Raw genomic sequence first — 20,173 nt, forward strand, 5'->3', positions numbered from 1 at the left:
AATGAATAATTTTCCTTTTACTTTAAGGAAAAAACTAAATGGACTTGGCCAATAAAAATGACTGACTGGATTTCCACTAAATAGGAAAAATCTGTGCAAACTGGTCTCTCTTCATAATTATGCCATGTGGTGTACGTGACATGCTTTGGGAGGTCAAATGTACACTCAAGAGACTAACAGGCATCATCCAGAACAAACTGAGAAGCTAAAGCTCTGGGCTTCAGATGGTACAGACGTACCATACATTTTAAGATGCTATAGACAGGGAAAACAAACAGTAGTTTCAGTATGAACCCTAAAAACAAAAGAGAATCACAGCTTCTTCTAGTAAGTGCAACCCAAGAAGTAGCACCCCAAGTGAGCAGCATCAACATTCACACAGTTAAAGATGGTGAATCACTTCTGAGATAATGCCTAGATGGCCAGAGAGAAAAAAGATTTGGAAAGAGACAGTAACAAACCTCTAAAATAAAACTAGCATTAATAGCTTTAAAATTCTGCCCCAGGAAATTACTTGTGCCACACCATGGTAACCAAGTAGTGCTAAAATTTGGGACGGGGACCGATTTTCCTATAACCGCCAGAGGGAGTTTCATTGTGAGTTTTTCCAGCCAGCTCCCACTGATAAAAGTTCAAAAGCATGTCCAGATGCTCCCACTGATTTCAAGTTCAAAAGCATTTGCACATGCTCTTTATTTACTTTTTCTATGTCTAAATGAATGACCTACTGAATTGGTGCTTCTTTCATGAATCATTGCAGTTATCTGCAAACAAATACCCATATGAGCTCTGTAAGGGGACCAAGATGAAGCTGGAACAGGTATTTTGCATTTTGGCATATCAATTTTTAAAAATGTTTTCCTTTCTACTACCTTTTTAAGAGAGTAAGTTACAATTTTAAGTTTATACAATTTGAATTTGCTTATAGTGGTCCATTTAACTACAGGCTAACAAAATTTCCTAACACTTTCACAATGAGATGTTGAAAGCCGGTATGAGATCTTCACTGAATTCTGTTCCTTAATATTGCTGTTCCAGAATATTCTAGATTTGACTCTTTTTATTAAAGAATTTATTTTTAGAGAGGGAAAGGGAGGGAGAAAGAGAGGTAGAGAAACAGCAATGTGTGGTTGCCTCTCACACTCCCCCTACTGGGGACCTGGGCCTGCAACCAAGGCATGTGCCCTGAATGGGAATCAAACCAGCGACCCCTTGGTTTGCAGGTGGGCACTCAATCCACTGAGCCACATCAGCCAGGGCTTGACCCTCTTTTTTTTGACCTTAAAAATTTCCTGATCTCAGCTGACACATACATATATGCTAATGATTCCATATTCTTTTCTAGCCCAGATTTCCCCCCTGAGATTAAAATTCATGCCTCCAAATATCTACAGAAAACCTGCATTTAGAATTTCACTGGCTTCTCAGAATCATCATCTCCAGAGTAGCACCTGTTCCTGTGGTCTTCACTTCATTGCTTCTATCTACCTAGTCATCCTGGGATCCTACTTTTCTCTGACATCTAATATTCAATCAGTCACCAGATCCTGCTGCTTTTATTTGCTAAGTATGTCTTGAATCTGATATTGCTGTAGTTCCTGTTGTGCGTATCTACCATTCTTGTTAGGGATACTGAGTCAGAATTCTAAATGGTTTTCTGGCTCTGGCTCACTCGTCACCTCCACCCCTCTTTTACTCCTCTTCCAAATTATGTTCCACACAACTGTTGGAGACATCCATTTAAGTTGCATGTAAATCTTTACAGCTGATCTTAGAATCCAGTTGACTAAACTCTTGGTTGGACAAGGACTAGGGGACTTCTCGGGCATGAGATTTTGTTGTCATTATTATTATTACTATTATTTATTCTATTAGCCCATAAATAACCCAAAGAGCCCTTACTACTTCCCCTACCACCACCCCCCATCTACTGAGATTAAAACATCCAATATTTATGGTAATAAAACAGTTGATTAGCATAAAGCAGGGTCTCAACCTCAGCACTGACATTCTGAGCCAGATAATTTTCTGTTGCGGGAGGCTATCTTGCACATTGTAGGATATGGATCAGCATTCCTAACCTCTATCCACTGGATGCCAGTACCTTGGGATGCAAAGTGTTTTATGGGGAGAGTTCTCCCAAGACCAGTAATCAGCTAAGGCATCTGCTGGATCACACTCCAGGGAGGACACCATTAGGAAAAACAAGACAACTGGACTGGGAGTCATGAAACCAGAATCCTCTCAGGGAGCAGAAACTCTCTCAGGTCTCTCACCTCATTTTAGGGAGACCATTGTAGAGCCGTTAATATTTTCTCTGAGACTATGGCAGTTAAATTCAAAGACATGTTAGAACTAATGGCCAAAACAAGTAAATTCTAAACTAACTGATAAATACTAAACTACCATTTAGTTATAGACGAAGGCAAAGTACTTGCTAATGTCCTTGAAGTGCAATGATTTAATTAAAGAAGATTTTCACATGGTCACATTCAAAGAACTCAAAGTCTCTTAATTACGCAATGCTTCACCAATTATTAAATAGTCCTCTGTAAAGTCCACTAAGAGGAAATTTGAATTACAGGCCATTTGCAGATAGGAGATGTACTGAAAACACCTGATAGGCTATAAATTCAATGCTGTACACATCCACAAATCTGTTTTAAAACTGCATCTGAACATTAAAAATGACTCTGGCCTTCGCTTAATGACAAATCCTATGAAATCAATTAGCTGTTAAAATAGTTTAATTGGAACATATGTATTTTAATTTTTGCATGTGTATAAAAAAAAGTCTTCTTAATCAACCCCAAACATTCTGAAATTATACTTCTAGGTAATGTAGTGAAAGAATTAAACTAATAACTGGATAAAACCAAGGATGTGGAAAATGTGAGAAGGATGATATTCAAACAGCAGTAACTGTAAAGGAATAAATTAAGAATCATGTTAGTTTACTGCAATTACCCTAAAAAGCAATGTAAGAAGGAAGAATTAACAACCTACCACTACCCTCTGGCATAAATTCATATGTTCTCTAATTCAAAAATACTTACTGGGTCTTCTGTGGTGGGTATTTGGTAGATGAATATAATTACTATTTCTTTTTTCTGTTCTCCCTCCTGCCCTCCTTCCTCTTTTATCCCCTTCCTTCCTTCCTTCCTTCCTTCAGTAGTGATCCTTGTTTTACATTTCCAAGAGGACCAGTCAAAAGTAAAATTAATTAATTAATTAAAAATAGACCTATAGTAATGACAGAAAAAAGTATTCTTCGTAATAAAAGAAAAAGGCTCCTCAGGAAGGTTTAAAAAGTCAAAAAGACCAATTTAGGTCACCAAGGGATGCTTTATACTTTAATAGTGGTATTTATGTTATGTAAAAAAATGAAACAAAGGGAGAGAGTCCAATTTCAAAATTCACAAATAGAAACTTTGTACTCAAAATATTTATCATTTTGAAACTATACACAAGATATAATTCTTAGTTTTCATTTCTTGATATTTCATTTTCTCTTATCTCCCAATGACAAAATAATGCTACTGTTGATGAGAGAATTCAAAGGACAACCCTTTTCCAAAAGTACTGGTCCCCAACAACTTTGAAGTCAGGCTACAATCCTGAGGATACATTTATAATGTGCAAGGAGAATGGTACAAAGAAGGTGCTTAATAAATACTGCGGAATAAGCAAATGGGTTAGCAAATGAGAGCATGAGTAAATAGATGAGAAAATAATACAGTTTGTTCACTTAGAGAAACTGATGAAGAAAAAGGGGGACGAAGGAAGAAAAACATAGATGTAAAAAATGGCAAAAGCAAGAAACATACATATAGGTGTGCGTAAGCACATAGCAACCAATCCATTACCTTTCATAGAGAGACCCTAGGAAGGACACACTAGAGACAGAGGCAAGCCAGAAAGAAAAATAGCAAAACAATCCAACAGTCTTTTCACTCGCTATCTACTGAGATAAAAGCATTTTGATGGGAAACTATTAAAACATTCAGACACACAGATATATCCCGATATTCCTGGCAATGAAGTCTCTGAAGCAATACTACTTGAAGATTTTTAAAGCCCTGTTGCTATTTCACAACTACAGGCATAAATACGGATACATCCTTTAGCAGCATGTTAGACCCAGTAAAGCCCAAGTCAGAAAGTTACCATCCTCAATGTAATCAGCTGACCTGTGACCTTCAGTTTAATGTCCTTCCTTGACCATGTCAAGAGTCCTACACTTCTGATATAACCACCATCATTTTTAGGTGAAGCTTACCTATCCACCTAGACATACGCTTTTTCAAAATCCAAATAATTAATGTTGTGGTAAGCACTCTGAGAAGTTTCCTATAACTCAGTCCTATTCAGTACATATTTCCTTGAGCCATAATTCAGCCAAGGATACTGAGGTGAGGCTAGGGAAAGGCTGGTGATGGGGTAGAAAGAGAAGAGGAAGGAACAAGACATGGACCTCAAGTTCAACGGCTCCTAGTGTCTATTTCTAATGCACCTTAGCTGATAGGCTATCAGGAAACACTTCCTTTCCAATCAAGACTACAGAGCCTAAATATGTGAATTCAGTTATTTGTACACCCAAGCCCTAGAGTCGGCCACTAACAAGAGATACAGTGATGAGTATGTTAAGTCCCCAAGTCTTCAATGTTCTCACAGTACAAAGGCAGAAGGAGACGAGTAAAATTATAGGTTCAGGGCATGATGGTAGGCTTAGAGAAACAGGTGGTTAAAGGAAGGACAAATCACATCCACCTTTGCGGAGTTGGGGCCGGGTGTGTGGTGGGAAGGTGAGATGCAGGGAAGTGGAGAGGAAGGCTTCCTTGCCAGCTCTGGATGGATGAGTCATCACGAACTCCTCCTGCCTTCTTAGTGGCTATAAATAATCCCAGGTGCTGCCATTTCATTTAATTACTAAGCCTCTCCAGATGGAGGAAAATAATTAAGCAGTCTGTGCCACCGACATGATAAAGAATGGGGTAGCAACTTGAAAAACACTTCAGTTTTTAAGTTTGCTTTCAGCTCTGAAATAAGGGCAGAAATGAACAGGGGGCAAATGACTGGGCCACGCAGATCTAAGGTAAACCCAAATGGCTGAGCTACACAGATTCTGGGTAGAACTTTAAGTAGAAATTAAAAAAAACAAGTATCACTGCAAAGGGGCTCAACTCTCCCAGTAGAAGTAAAACTGTTAACACTGAATGAAAAAACCTCAACAGAATTGTGGAAGATAGGTTGTCAAAAGAAATCTTTTAAGACAACCGTTAAATAAAAAAATCAGGATGCAATTTATTTTTAAAATGTACAAGAAATATGCCACTGAGAGGACCTCTGGATGCAGACATAATGAAAATTTTGTATCTTTGTGTCTGATGCAAATATTCAGATGCAACTACACCCAAACAGGTTAACAAGGGAGCCGAAAAGAGTATCACCAAAAGAAAAGTTTCTAAATGTATGCACTCCTAAAGAATCATGCATTTATAATTCCAAAGTTCAAGGGAATCAGGAAATATAAATAAAATTTTAGGCACTCAAATAACAGTGACAACTGAGTCATACAGTTAATGAGAGGTTCCCTTCCAAATCAAAATACAAAGATCATCATGTGCTGTGTGGAAAAAAGTACAATAATCAAAACTAAAACTATGATAATCAAAAGTTTGGGGCTAACCACACATTTATGAGCATCAGATTGGAAGCCATTAAGATGGCTGCATGGTTCAAAGGCATTTTAGTTCTGGCGGGAAAATGCAGGGAAGTGTTAATGTGGACTGGTGAAGAAAAGACTGTAAAAAAGAAAAACCAAATCAGAATCCAGTTCAGAGAGTGATGAGGGAAGATTCTTGGTCTAAAAAAATACATACATATGGCTTGGTTAAAGGTAAGGTCGTGCATGTATTGGGTACTCTTTCTCTATCATCTTAAATCAGAACTAATGACGGCATGAAGAAGAATGTGGTGCATGGAATGTGAACCCCCTTCAGAGCAGGCAGACAGCCACTCCTCAGATCCTGATGGCTGACTACCTGGGGAGAAATATCAATCTCCCACATTTAACATGCTTAGAGAAAGACTGAAAATACAAAGATCTCAGAATATGGGATCTAACTAGACTGTCAAATTAAAATACCAAAGTTTTCATTTCCATTGCATGCCATAGTATGAACTCAGATGTATAAATACCCATGCGGACTCATAAAGAAAACAAAGGGAGCAGTTCAACACAGCTGCTACCTGAAAATTATTCTGGCCCTGACTGGTATGGCTCAGTGGGTTGGGCTTCATCCTGTGAACCGAAAGGTCACAGGTTCAATTCCCAGTCAGGGCACATGCTTGGGTTGCAGGCCAGGTTGCCACTTAGAGGCATGCTAGAGGCACCCAACCAATGTTCTCTAATATATCGATGTTTCTCTCTTTCTCCCTCCCTTCATCTCTTTAAAAATAAAAAATAAATAAAATCTTTAAAAATAATTCTGTCTTATTTCATATTATCTGTCCCCAATTTTGTGTCTAGATGACAGCAAACCAAAATTTATGGAAAAACTTACCAGATGAAATGCACCTTACATTTTTTTGTAGGTGTACTAGTAGTCATTTCCTGGAAATCCTTTAAAATTCAAAAGCTAGATTTCACACAGAGGTGTTCTGGGGGTTTGTACACCAATGTACTTTGCCCACCTAAGACTAATTGGTCTTATATTTAACAAGAGTTTACAGAGCTAGAAAAATAGAAAGCTTTTGGGTACAGCATGCTATGAACAAGTCCTTTTAGTCCTCTTAAAAACATTTTAAAATTTATTTTCCCATAAGAAAAGTGACCGCTAAAGTTGGGCCTGGTTGAGCCAGTCATGGTGGGCATGACAGAGGAGGGAGTTCAATTAGGGAGTAATTAGGGATAAGATATGTGTGGGAGAACAATGGGAACAATGGCAAGATCAGCCCAATATATAAAACAAACAGATGACTTCCAAAATATTTGTCTGTAACCCACAATAACAAATACATTTTTATAGCATGATCCAGAGCATACTCACTACATCCCTGTATATATAATTAACTGAAGAAAAGTTCTACAAACATATTTATCCTTACTTTGTATGAGATACCAATATTTCCTGATTTCTTTTCTACTCTATTTCATTATTTTTAAAATGCTGGTCATGACTCCCTGAAATGACTTCACAGCCCACCAGCGGCAGGTCGGAATGCACAGCTTGAAAACAAGCACCAGAACCAATGCTGACGACCTCCACTGGTACTGTGTTTGATGTTTGAGTAGAATATAAGGCTTTTCAACTTTTCACATATGATCTCCCATTTGAGATCATATTCAAGAAAAGGGGAGGGACAGAGGGCAATTAAAAAGGAGAGATAGACAGTGGAGACTATTTTCCATCACATTATTTTTATCACTAGAAAGAGTAGTGAAATTAACACACTCCAAACAAGATTAGCTCCATCTCAATGACAAAGGAGCTTGGACCAAAAGGTAGAAGTAAAAGGACCATGTTGGAGAAGGTTTTGATGTCCTTAACGCTCATCTGAATTGTCAGGAAGGCGTCTTTTCCAACAATGAGTCACTGGTAAAAGGAACACCTGTATGTAGTCTTTAGGCAAATTTTAATACTCAAAGACATGTCACACACCTACTAAGGTTACCTTCCACAAAAAAAAAGTCACGTCTCTCTAGGCTGTTGGTCAAGACACTTGATGATCAGTATTACTTTAATTTGATTTGACTTATTAAAAAGTCTGGACAGAATTATCTATGAAAGGATTCAAGTTTTGGCTTCTAGGTACAGAATCAATTCATAAGCCAGAACATTCATTAATGCGAACATAGAGAGAGAGAGGATGGCAAGTCACAAACATACTAACTTAGAAATGGTCTCAATAAAAACTTGAGTTACCATGGAAGTTTCTGAAAGGGAACGAAAAGGGGTCTCTTTAGAGAAGTGACTGATGCTATTTATTAATCTACTTGCAAGTAATCTAAATGCAAGTAATGTCAAATTTTAAAGTTGTTCCAAAGAAAACCACCTTTATTTTTTTTTTACATCAGCCTCTTAATATGCTGAAGAAACCTGTTCAAAATGCTTCAGCAGTGAAGTGACTTAGATGATAAATGTGTTCTTCAATCTGTGCACCAGTCAAGTAGCAATAAAATCAGAATAACTCATGCAAAAATTTTCATTATGTTTCTAAACATACTTATTTACATTTTAAATCACACATTAGACAATATGAAATATCTTTCACTTAGACAGGTGTGAACTGGGAAGCAGATGCGTTCATTATACATAAAACAATTTGTTGACTTAAAAAAATACTCAAAGAATTCTCTGGTTGAAGTACTTGGGCCACTGTTAACTTACTTGAAAAAATATGGCCATGGCTCCGATTATTCTGTTTTCAGAAATTGCAGTTTGGAAGCTGTCAAAGTCATCTGGATTGTAAAAGAAAATCTGCATCTGTAAAAGAACAATTAAAAAATATATTAGTAAAATTTTCACACCTCCACAAAAGTAGTGAGAATTGTAAAATGAACCAGTTCTCCCTTTACTAAGGTTATTCATTTCTGTATTTTTTCTTTGCTAAATTACTTGAGAGCAAACCCCAGATATCCTATCACTTCACCTCCACACACTTCAGCAGGATCACTAAAACACATGACTCACATAACAGCAATGCCTTCATGCCACCCAAACTAAGCAATGCCAACAGCTTCTTCTTTTCTAATAATACTCATGTTGTGGCAGAAGTTCCTTATTAAGAAACAAAATTTTCTATGGAATCATGCATGTTGAAGTAGAAAACTGATCTGTGAGATTCAGTCCACATGTTAAAATTATAAATCCTCAAATGGGTACATCTTTATAAACACCACCCATTCTAATAATGAGAATTTGAAGGGGTCTCTCAGTAGCCTTGAGAAATAGTGTAAATGGAATATTTCAGTAACTCCACAAAGAGATATAATAGTAATGATAATAATCGTGCCTTACATTTCACAGTTTGAGAAAAGCCATCCCATATATTATCTCACTTAATCCATCTACCGACCCCTGTGAAGGTGGAGCAAGAATGACTACCCTCAGTTACAAATGAGGAAATAGTGCTTCAGAAAGCTGATGTTATCTTGGCTGAGGTTAAACATCAGAGGAAGAATGTAAAATCCAGATGCTCTCATCCCAACTGTAGATACCATCTCTTACATTTGGCTAGGATTTCTTATTCAAAAAAGCAGGACATAGACAAATCATTTTTAAATCATTGTGCAATTTTAATGCTTGAACCCTCTGATAATTCATATAATTTGGAGAACAAAATAAAATGACAGATCATTCTCCTGAAACCATGTTTATGCTAAAAATAACGAGCTGGGTCCCTACTCTGGTTTCCTCATTTACTTGCCTGTGAGACCTCAGGTAAGCAAGCTAATTTCTGAGCATCAGCTTCCGCGTGTGCAGAACCAAGTAGTCACCCTTGGTGGGGTGGGTGTGGGAGCCAAACAAGTCAGTGTATGTAGCACCACACCTAGGCCTCATCAGTGCTCAACAAACCACCACCACCACTACTATCATGTTGTAAAGTTAACGTTTGGTAGACATCTTAAATTTTCTAACAAGAGTGTGATTCTGCTAAGTCTTCTAGAATGAGCCTGCTCCTTACATTAAATAAAATCTCTGGTATCACTAAATCTCTTTTCCCCCACTATCCAAAATGGCATAATGCTATTTTCTGTAACGAACTGAACAACCACACCCAAGATACAGTTTGGAGATTCAATACTGAATGATAAATTCCTAAGAGTGAAGGCGAAGACACAGACACTACCAGAGGTACAGGTCGAAGATAAACAGAGTCCTACCAACTGAATTAACCAAGATGTTAAGAACAAGGTGACCTGTCCTTTCTGAAAGGTGAAATCTGGTAACACACCTCAGGAGGACACTATCTAGGAAAACTCAGGTACACAAGTGGATGTGAGGAGAATGGGTGGATTCTTTTTGAGGCCTTCCTTTCTTAAAGTGAATTATTTTTCTCGGACTGTGAATTTCCACTGAATCTGGCAGCTTCTTACAAATGTGTTGCCTGTAGGTTTGGACAGCTTTAGACATCATGAATTTAAACTGAGAAAAGTCTATTCAATGAAGTGTAGATTAAAACAATTTCATACTGGGTGAGCTGTTTTGGGTACCTTGCTACTATCCCAAGGAAGAAACTCCACAGAAGTATATTCAGAAAATTATACTTCACTTCCCTTTTAAACCTCAGGCCCTCACATTATGTAAGTTCATAGACGAGCTTCTTATTCTTCACCACATGAGCAAGGAGGGTGTTGTTTAATGCATCACCTGAATAGTGTGTGATACAAAATACGTTAAGTCTTCTTCAAGGGCATTTTCATTTACAACTGGGTGAGAAAATTCATTTTTAGAAAATGTCTTTGAGTCATGGCTCCACCCATCAGGATAATAAAATGCCTCATAAAAAGAACAGCAGCATAGGTCTGAAATATCAATTTTCCTGGCTATTTCTCCCAAGTTGAAATCTACTGAATTATGTTAACATTTGAAGCTATCTTAAATATAAGGGTAAATAAGTAGATGGAGTTTTGCTGAGTGAAATGGACTTTAAGTTATTTGAGTGTTATTCTTGATGAGACATATTTGAGCAGAGGCAAGAAACCTGTTTTCCAAAAACATCTTTGGAAGGTGTTGGGGTGGCTACCAAATACCTTGAGTAGCCCAACAGCCTTCTGGACCTGCTCTCAAGAGCCACACTCAGAGCCTGTCGTTCCGCCTCCACCCAAGTGTGTTCTTTCTAATAGTGTGAATCTAAGTGACACTTACTGTACAGCAATCATCCTCCTGAAGAAACATAGTCACATAAGCTGAAAAATTGTGGAAAATCCAGCAGCAAAGAGATGTATTAAAAATTACACGTCTTTCACCACTACTACCAATTAGTTACCTTTTACCCCACTCGCACGCTCTGTATCTACCCACATGCACGATTTCTGAGTAATTTATGAATACTTAAGCGTATAATTTCTAAGAATAAGGATGTTCTCTTCCATATAACTACAGTATAATTATTAAAGTTAGCAAATTTCATTTTGATACTATACTATTATCTCATTTACAGTGCATTTTCAAATTTTGGCAAGTGCCCAAGTAAGCTCATTATAGGTCATTATTTTGGTTCGGAGTCCAGGAATCCAATCTATGATCAAGCTTTGCATTTAGTTCTCATGTCTCTATGCTGCCACCTCCCCTACCCCCAACTTTCATCGGGAGTGCTCTTTCAGCCTTTCCTTACTTTGGTGGTATGATATGTACAGGGCAGTTATTATGCAGAATAGGGTCTTGTCTCATGGATTTTATGATTAGATTATGAGGCACATTTTGGGCAGGTTACCTCAGTACTAGTATTATGTCTTCACAGTGCACAATATTAGAAAGCACATTAAATGGGTATTTAACTAGTTCACATGGTTACGGTAATGTCTGCTATCTACTATAAAGTTATTAAATCTCCTTTTACAATTAAAAATTACTTTGTAGGGAGATAATTTGAGATTAAATAAATATCCTTTCTTGATCTAACTTTCATCCACTAGTTTTAGTATCCATTGATGACTTTCTAACCCTGCCCTATTCCTATATTCATTAATGGCATTCTAGGGTAAGAAATCGTCTTCCCTTCTTCACAGTTCATTCATTCATTCATTCATTCATTCACTTATTCATTCATTTACATCAATAAGGAATCTATTTATTTTGCTTTTATTTTATTCAGTATGTTATAATCCATTATTACCAGCACTGTTGATGCTCAAATTCCCTCAGACTGGCCCAAAAGGAGATTCCTCAAATTCCTTCATGATGCTGCCATGTTCCCACCTTTTCCATTTTTTAAAACCTCTTACTCTCAGGCAGATGTTCTATGCTCATTTTGTTATTTTACAGTATATCTCATTGATTATTCTAAAACAGTTGTCCCATTTTTTTCTCCCCTTTATTCCCCCCCCCACTCTGTGCCCCCGCTCCCACCTTCTTTCCCCAACCTTAGTTCATATCCGTGGGTTGTACATATAAGTTCTTTGACTTCTTCATTTCCCATACTATTCTTAACCCCCCCGTCTATTTTGTACCTACTATTTATGCTTCTTATTCTCTGTACCTTTCCCCCCATTCTCCCCGCTCCCCATTCCTGCTGATAACCCTCCATGTGATCTCCATTTCTGTGAATCTGTTCCTGTTCTAGTTGTTTGCTTAGTTCATTTTTGTTTTGTTAGGTTTGGATGTTGATAGTTGTGAGTTTGTTGTCATTTTAATGTTCATATTTTTTATCTTCTTTTTCTTAGATAAGTCCCTTTAACATTTCATATAATTAGGGCTTGGGGATGATGAACTCCTTGAACTTGACCTTATTTGGGAAGCACTTTAACTGCCCGCCTATTCTAAATGAAAGCTTTGCTGGATAGAGTAATCTTGGATGTAGGTCCTTGTCTTCCATGACTTCAAATATTTCTTTCCAGCCCCTTCTTGCCTGTAAGGTTTCTTTTGAGAAATCAGCTGATAGTCTTATGGGAATTCCTTTGTAGGTAACTGTTTCCTTTTCTCTTGCTGCTTTTAAGATTCTTTCCTTACCTTTCATCTTGGCTAATGTAATTATGATGTGCCTTGGTGTGTTCCTCCTTAGGTCCAGCTTCTTTAGGACTCTCTGAGCTTCCTGGACTTCCTGGAAGTCTGTTTCCTTTGCCATATTAGGGAAGTTCTCCTTCATTATTTGTTCAAATAAGTTTTCCATTTCTTGCTCTTCCTCTTCTCCTTCTGGCACCCCTAGAATTCAGATGTTGGGATGTTTAAAGTTGTCCCTGAGGTTCCTGAGCCTCTCCTCATTTTTTTGAATTCTTGTTTCTTCATTCTGTTCTAGTTGAATGTTTATTTCTTCCTTCTGTTCCACACCATTGATTTGAGTCCCAGTTTCCTTCCCTCCACTGTTGGTTCCCTGTACACTTTCCTTTATTTCACTTTTCATAGTCTTCACTTCTTCCTCTATTTTGCACCCATACTCAACCACTTCTGTGAGCATCCTGATTACCAGTATTTTGAACTGTGCATCTGATAGTTTGGCTATTTCTTCATCAGTTAGTTGTATTTTCTCTGGAGCTTTGATCTGTTCTTTCATTTGGGCCACATTTTGTGTCTTGGTGTGCCTGTTCCATAGTAAGGGGCGGAGTCTTAGGTATTTGCCAGGGCGAGGCAACCCACATTGGTGCATTGTGGTGCTGTGTGTGGAGAAGGGGTCAGGGAGGGAACAATGTCGCTCGCTCTCTCTCTCTCTCGGTGCTCTATGCTCATCTTGTATTTTCCCACTCCAATGCTAACATTGGTCATTTCTTGAGTGAACCCTTGTCCCTTGTAGTGAGGAATGACATTTAAAGACCAAATATCTTTATCTCAGTGTTTCCCAAATATGTTTGGGATTAGAACACTTTGGTTCTTCAAAAAAACTATACAGCTTAAGGCTGAGTCTATTCCAAACAGTAGCCTCTTTGCAAGGGAAGAAAAGCCAGGTCAATTTTGTGTAAACAAATGTCCCTCCACCACACAGAGTGCCATAAGATATGTAGGTCTCCCTCACAACAGGAACAAACTGCATGAAGCTCAGCTACAAAGACACTGGTAGACTGTTATGTATCAGAAAACAATCAATGGGCCAGTTCAAAAAGAACTTTGAAATGCATGAGCAAGAATCACAGACCTGGACACATCATTCATTTCTGCCTTGTGAAATGGCTGCAAAGGAAAAAAAGCTCCAGGCAGTTCTCCAGCAGGATCAAGGTGATAGATAAAGTAGAGCATAACAGGACCTAACCTGACACTTAGAAAATAGAACTTCACAGGGGAAAAGAGCCCCATGACTTACCAGGAGGCGTGTGCTAAAATATAGATATGGAAAATGCACGAACAAATGGCCACATTGCCAAGTAATGGGAAGGAGATGGAATGGTCCTGGGAGCATAGGGCTGATGGCAGCCGATGTTCTGTTGCATGGGAACTAACATGATGTACACAGAGTCACAGCAAAATGTGTACTTAGCTTCCCCTTTCTCTGGCTTCCAGTTAAAATGACTCTAGTAGCAGTTTCATTTAAAAATTATGTATATGTCTGGTTTCCAATTTGTATCACTATCTGTATTAAGCTGAATAAATAGAAAACAACAAATCTAAAAACTAAAGTCTTCTATGTTTTTACTAATGTTATTTTTCAAACAGTCAGTGAGCTCCCACTGTATGCCAGGCACCGTACTATTATTCCTCAACATTCAGGGAGGCAGGCACCACCATGACCTTCACTTCACAGCCAAAGGAACCAAAGATTTCTAATTTATGGAGCTCTTAAGGAAGGAGGGGGGGTCGTGACAGAAACCTAATCTTTCCAATCCTAGTCAATCAAGGCCTAAATCACTGTGCTTCCTTCCAATAGGCAAATTTTTTTGCTTAATGTATATTATGAATAAGGTGCTCTGTAAGATGAATACATGGTTTGTGCTTGGGAAGACCAAAACATCAACAATGAGACAAGGTTAACTTTTTCTCCTTCAATGCCGAAGTTGTGTCACAGGTAAATATGTCATGAAAAACCTAAGACAATAAATGGTTCATGGTCAAGTACAGCATATATCATATGAACAGTAAAATGATGCAGGCAATGGGTGAGAGAGGGCATCTTGTGGAAAGGGGGACTTCCTAGCCTCTAATGTTATATTTGTGTGCATTAGTAAGCTCTCACATCTCTGTGATAATGGTGGCAAGAGGAAACGTCCCAACACAAGCGCAAAAAAACCAACAGAACCTTCTTTTGTGATTTAGAAGATGCCACATTTTCATTTCCTCTCAGAGATGCACTCCCCACACATATACATGGCCCAAGAAAAAAGTCACGATGAAACAAGTAAGGAAACAGCATGCAGGTAGTGCAGAAGAAAGGCAATCTACTGATTATGCATTAGACATTTCCATAGAGTGGAAGAACCCACAGGAAAATAATAAATGAGATGTGAACTGGATGTGATAAAGACGGTAACTAAAAAGGGAACCGCAAAAATTAAAAACCATATAGGAGGCAGTAGATAACAGAACTGAAGAGATGAAATGTATATTTCTAATGATACTTGGCACCAACCTGCAGAAATCCAGTTCAGAACATACCGGTGCACAAGGAACAGTTGTCTAAGAATAAAAATGTGGAGCGAAAGCATAGTAGAACTCCAACACAGTTAATACCTACTGGATCCACTTTGTTGGATGATTTGCATAAGGTAAAGCCAGAATTAAGGTTTTTGTACAATGGGTTGGTAATATTAATTGAGTTCTAGATTATGGTGTATTGAACCAGATCACACACACTTAACACAGCTGTTCTAATTATTTAATTCTGCCATTGGCATCAGACAGGAAGATCAGTGCAGACAGGACATCTGTTTGCCTAGTTCAAGGCTTGTCTTGAACAGCACTATTCATTGTAAATACTAGTCACTTATTTTGGGAGTCGATAAAATGAGTGGGGTCTCTGAGTAACTAAAAGCAAGGATTGCCAAATGATAAAGCCACAAACACTAAAATGAGGTTCTTGCTATCTCTAGGAATAAATAACACAATGAGTAGCAAGGAGAGATCAGATTACTAAGAGAACGAATGGATTTATACCGCAAGAGAAAATTCTCAAAAAGGTGCAAATATATTCCAAGATCACTGTGAAATGACTAAGTGGTCCCAGGTATGGTTATGCTGAACACAGATTATATTACTTTCTCTTTAATCTATAAGATATTCAAACAGATTCTTCCACAAGCAAGTCTAGCCTGAAATTTTTGTGCTCCAACAAAAGAAAAACCTATTCATTTAAATTATAGAGAAAAAGGAAACACACACTCTATATTACATAAAAATACATAATGTAAACCTTCTGAATTCACCACCATGATATTGGTATTTTTGTAACAATGTAGTTTTTACTCACAGTTACCTTTATACAGGATCATTATTAAGTGTGATGGTTAACTTGATAATTAGTTTTATGTATCAACTTGGTTAGGCTATGGGGCCCATTTGTTTGGTCAAACATTATTCTGGAAGTTACTGTAAAGGTATATTTTTTTTAGATGTTATTAATACTTAAACAGCAGACTTGGAGTAAAACAGGTTAGCTTTCATAGTATGGTGGGCCTTGTCCAATGGGTTGAAAGCCTGAGGTCTCCCTAAGAGGAAAAAATTCTGCCTCCAGAGGCAACACAGAAATTCTGAGTTTCCAGCCTTCGGACTTAAGGCAGCAATATAAACTCTTGCTAGAATTTCCAGCCTGTTCTGCAAATTTCAGACTTGCTCACCTCCACAACTGAGTTAGCCAATCCCTCATAATCCTAATCTCTCTCTTTCCCTTTCCACACACACACACACACACTCACACTCACACTCACACTCACACTCACATACACACATGAGATACATATACCTCAGCCCCTACCTTCTATAGATCTACATAACTATATCTACATCTATAGTCCTGGAGAACCCGGACTACATTTCTAAGATCACTACAGATTTTAAGCAAACATACCCAGGTATATGTATATGTATATAACATTATAAAGCCATTCTGCAACCCAGTTACTTTTTGAGCGTCTCTGAGCTCTGAGTTCTGTCGTACTCATTCACCTCTTCTCACAGGCTTCACCTCTAAAGAACGTAGCAGCCCCAGTTACAACCCACTTCACATTCTTGTGACTTACAGAAAATGTCCATGAAGTCGGCAGCCAACATGATGGGGTGATATTAAATGAAAAATCAATAACCATGGACCACAGCACGGGACCTGATATGCACATTGAAGACACAGGAGATCTCCAAGGCTCAGTGTCCCCTTCTATCAAATAGAGGTAATGTTTACCTCATGGGATCACTGCAATAAAGATTCACAACTCACATGCTTTGGAAAAGTAAGAACAAATTAAACAGCTCTTACTTTGATTATTATGTACCTTTGTTACTTTCTTCATGACCAGAAGATATGCAAATTAAGGTGAAAACAAATTGTCTCATGGTCCAGCCAACATCCCTGGAAGTCGAGCCACAAGGAGTAGCAGAGATATCTGTGTGGGCTCCACACAGTCTTCACTTAAGAATATTTTTAGAAGAACTCTGCTCCAAGGAAGAGCAGGTATTCAGCATCTTTGCAGGGAAAGTAGCACGTAAATGAACATTCTGAAATGTTTGCTTTATACAATATCGTTAACCACAGATTAAACTAATCCTTAATTATTTCCTTTTTTCACTTCATCTATAACATGGAATTGTCTTGAACTACTTTCCAGCGGGAATCCAACATTTTGGAGGAAACCCAAAGGCATACCACGGCCACGACTCACACACAATCGGGGGTCAGGATGTTCTGCGATCCCTTTTAAAAGTCTCTGTGTGTACCTTGTTTATGCCATTTAAGTCTATTTATTAGTTGATTTTGGGAATTTCTGGTTCAGTGATGCATCTGATTAGTCAAATAAATACTGAATTCTTGGGATTTTCCCTTAGTAGGGAAGACTTCAGGTGTTTGTTTATAACAGGAAGTTCCGTTTGCCGGGAATTTATTATGCATGATTCATGAGTTATCAATATTTCTTACAGTTCAGGGTAAGTCTGGGCAAAGATGAGGTAGGTTCAGTATCTGGCTATATGTTAGCGTGATGCCCTTATTATGTACTCAGGAAAGAGGGCAGTAAGCTACAGCCCTCCCATTTAATAGCTGTGTGACCCAGTTGAAGTAGTCACCCTCTCTGAGTCTTAATAGTCCCACAAGTAAGTGGAGGATAAGAAATACATCACTAGGTTAACTAGTAAAGATGAACTAAAATAACTCAGGTAAACACCTCCTAGGTCTGGCACACCGCAGGCCTGATTCACATCTTTAAAAATTAGTTAAAGGGAGAAAAGAAAGGGAAAAAATACAAATGAACCAGGGCTATTTGCAGCAGCCCCTAATTGGAACCTACCCAAATGCTAATCAGTTCACAGATGGATAAAAAAACTTGTGACACAGTCACACAGTGGATCTAATGGGACCCACTACACCTACAGGTAACGATGTATACAAATCTCACAATTCTGAGCCAAATAAGAGACTTGTGTGTCTGTGTGTGTGCATACACACACTGTAGGAGTCCACGGGAATGAAGCACACAACCAGGAAAGCTCCTGCAGCTAGATACGCACACAGTGGTCACCCCTGAGGGCAGTAAGGAGGTGGGGCTCTGGGGGTGCGTACTCTTTCTTGATCTGGGGCCTGGTTACAAGAGCACAAATATTCATTCAGTTGTAAACAATATTTGTGAATTTTCCTCTTTGCATATTGGACTTTAATAATAAGTAAATAAAATCAGCTAAATAGTTGCACTTTTAAAACTGGGATAAACAAAAGTATAATGTCATCTGAAAGTAGACCAGGGTGAGTTTGCTTCTGTGCCCTGCACCCGTTGGATTCAATAGAGGCTTCTCTGAAAAGCACAGGGTAGGGCCATAGAGAACCTATCTGCTTGACGGAGCAAAGTCAGGTCACTGTATCAAATGTATAGAATCACATTAGTCCAGAACCACACAGCAACTGCAGGGACCAAGCCTTGCTTCTTCCCTGACCCTCACCTCTAGGCGCACACTGCAAATGAGGCCAAGAAGCAGTCTCCTCCATAAAACATGCCGCAAGGTTGCTTAAATGTATCCAAATCTTACAATACTTTACCTGAATTAATTCCATTAATCTTTACTACCACCTTTTGGGGTAGCCACTACTCTTTCCCTCATTTTATTAAAAAAAAAAATTAAGGCTAAAATTACTAGGCCTTGTCTCAGAAGCAATAAAGCTGGAACTCAAACTCGGCATTTAGTTGCAGAGCTTACACATTTAAAATTCTCTCCATACAGCATCCTGACCAGAATTCCCACTGGCAATGAGAACTCCCCATTCGTTATCTCTAGGACACTAGCGCTAAGCTTCCAGAGCAGCGGTTCTCAACCAGGGGCAATTTTGGACACCAGAGGAGATTTGTCAATGTTTAGAGACATTTTTCGTTATCATAACTGGGCAGGAGATGCCACTGGTATCTAGTGGGTAGAATCCAGGGAGGCTGCTAAACACCCCACAAAGCACAGGACAGACACTCTCCTCCCCACAAGCAAATAATTATTCTACCCAAAATGTCTACAGTGCAGACGTGTAGAAACCTTGTCTACACCCACTGCCCCACGAGACCTAGTCAATGGATATGGTACAGCCCTTCCTTTTTCTCTCCTACTCTCACTCCTGAACTCTAAAGGGGGAGGTACAAGTCTGTAATGGGGCGCAAAGACTGGGAGAGCAGTGTGCCCCCCCCCCCCCACAAACCAGTAACTTCAAGACCACTTTCACCTAACTTTCCTCGCTTACACAGCTGTTTTGTACAGACAGTTGGTACTGAAACGCAGTGCGGCTCAACACCTTGGCCACAGTGGAGAGGGAGGGGCCCCCAGGTGCACCTGGAACTCATTTGTATTTCAAAAACACGAAAATAACCACCGCGGTGTTTGTGCTCTTTGTAATATGAAACTTTTTAGAAATTGCTTTGTACTTGGGAGTAACAGCCACATGATTCACCATGAAATGAAGTCTGGAAAATCATTCTGGATAAATGGACCTATAAATTCAATAGAATTTCCATGACAACATAGACTGCAACAGTCGACCACAAATAAAAGGTTATAAATCATTCAAAACCAACTAGGAATCAGCAATATGTCTCCCATTTTAAAATACAAGAAACCTGAAATGTAGTTTATTTGTTACTTACTCACCCCAAGTTCCCATTAGAGTTCTTTTCTCACTTCTGATATTGCATTTTCTACCTCATAATAGGCTTTGGGGAAATGATGATGCCGAGAATTTGCAATTAGTCCAGATAAAATTAACACAGGTATAGAGTCAGTTGCATTCCACCCCTTCCCCTCTCCAGAAGCCCACAAGAAGCTTGTGCACCAAGTTATGTGAAAATTGCATTTTGCCCCGCAAAGCTGCCAGATCAGGGGCTCCGTAAAGAAAAGGCTTTACGCAAAAC

General features: G+C 38.6%; 1 protein-coding gene across 3 annotated transcripts in view; it reads right to left on the bottom strand.

The window, feature by feature from the left end:
* The window catches only part of PTPRG (protein tyrosine phosphatase receptor type G), a 704,073-nt gene that overhangs the window by 206,100 nt on the left and 477,800 nt on the right, over positions 1-20,173 (bottom strand). For all 3 annotated transcript variants that reach the window (XM_053930009.2, XM_053930010.2, XM_053930008.2), the window contains exon 5: positions 8,394-8,489. In XM_053930009.2, the coding sequence (XP_053785984.1) occupies positions 8,394-8,489 (96 nt within the window). The remainder of the gene's footprint in view (positions 1-8,393; positions 8,490-20,173) is intronic.

The sequence above is a fragment of the Desmodus rotundus genome, chromosome 8, assembly GCF_022682495.2.
Source record: "Desmodus rotundus isolate HL8 chromosome 8, HLdesRot8A.1, whole genome shotgun sequence".
Lineage (NCBI taxonomy): Eukaryota > Metazoa > Chordata > Mammalia > Chiroptera > Phyllostomidae > Desmodus > Desmodus rotundus.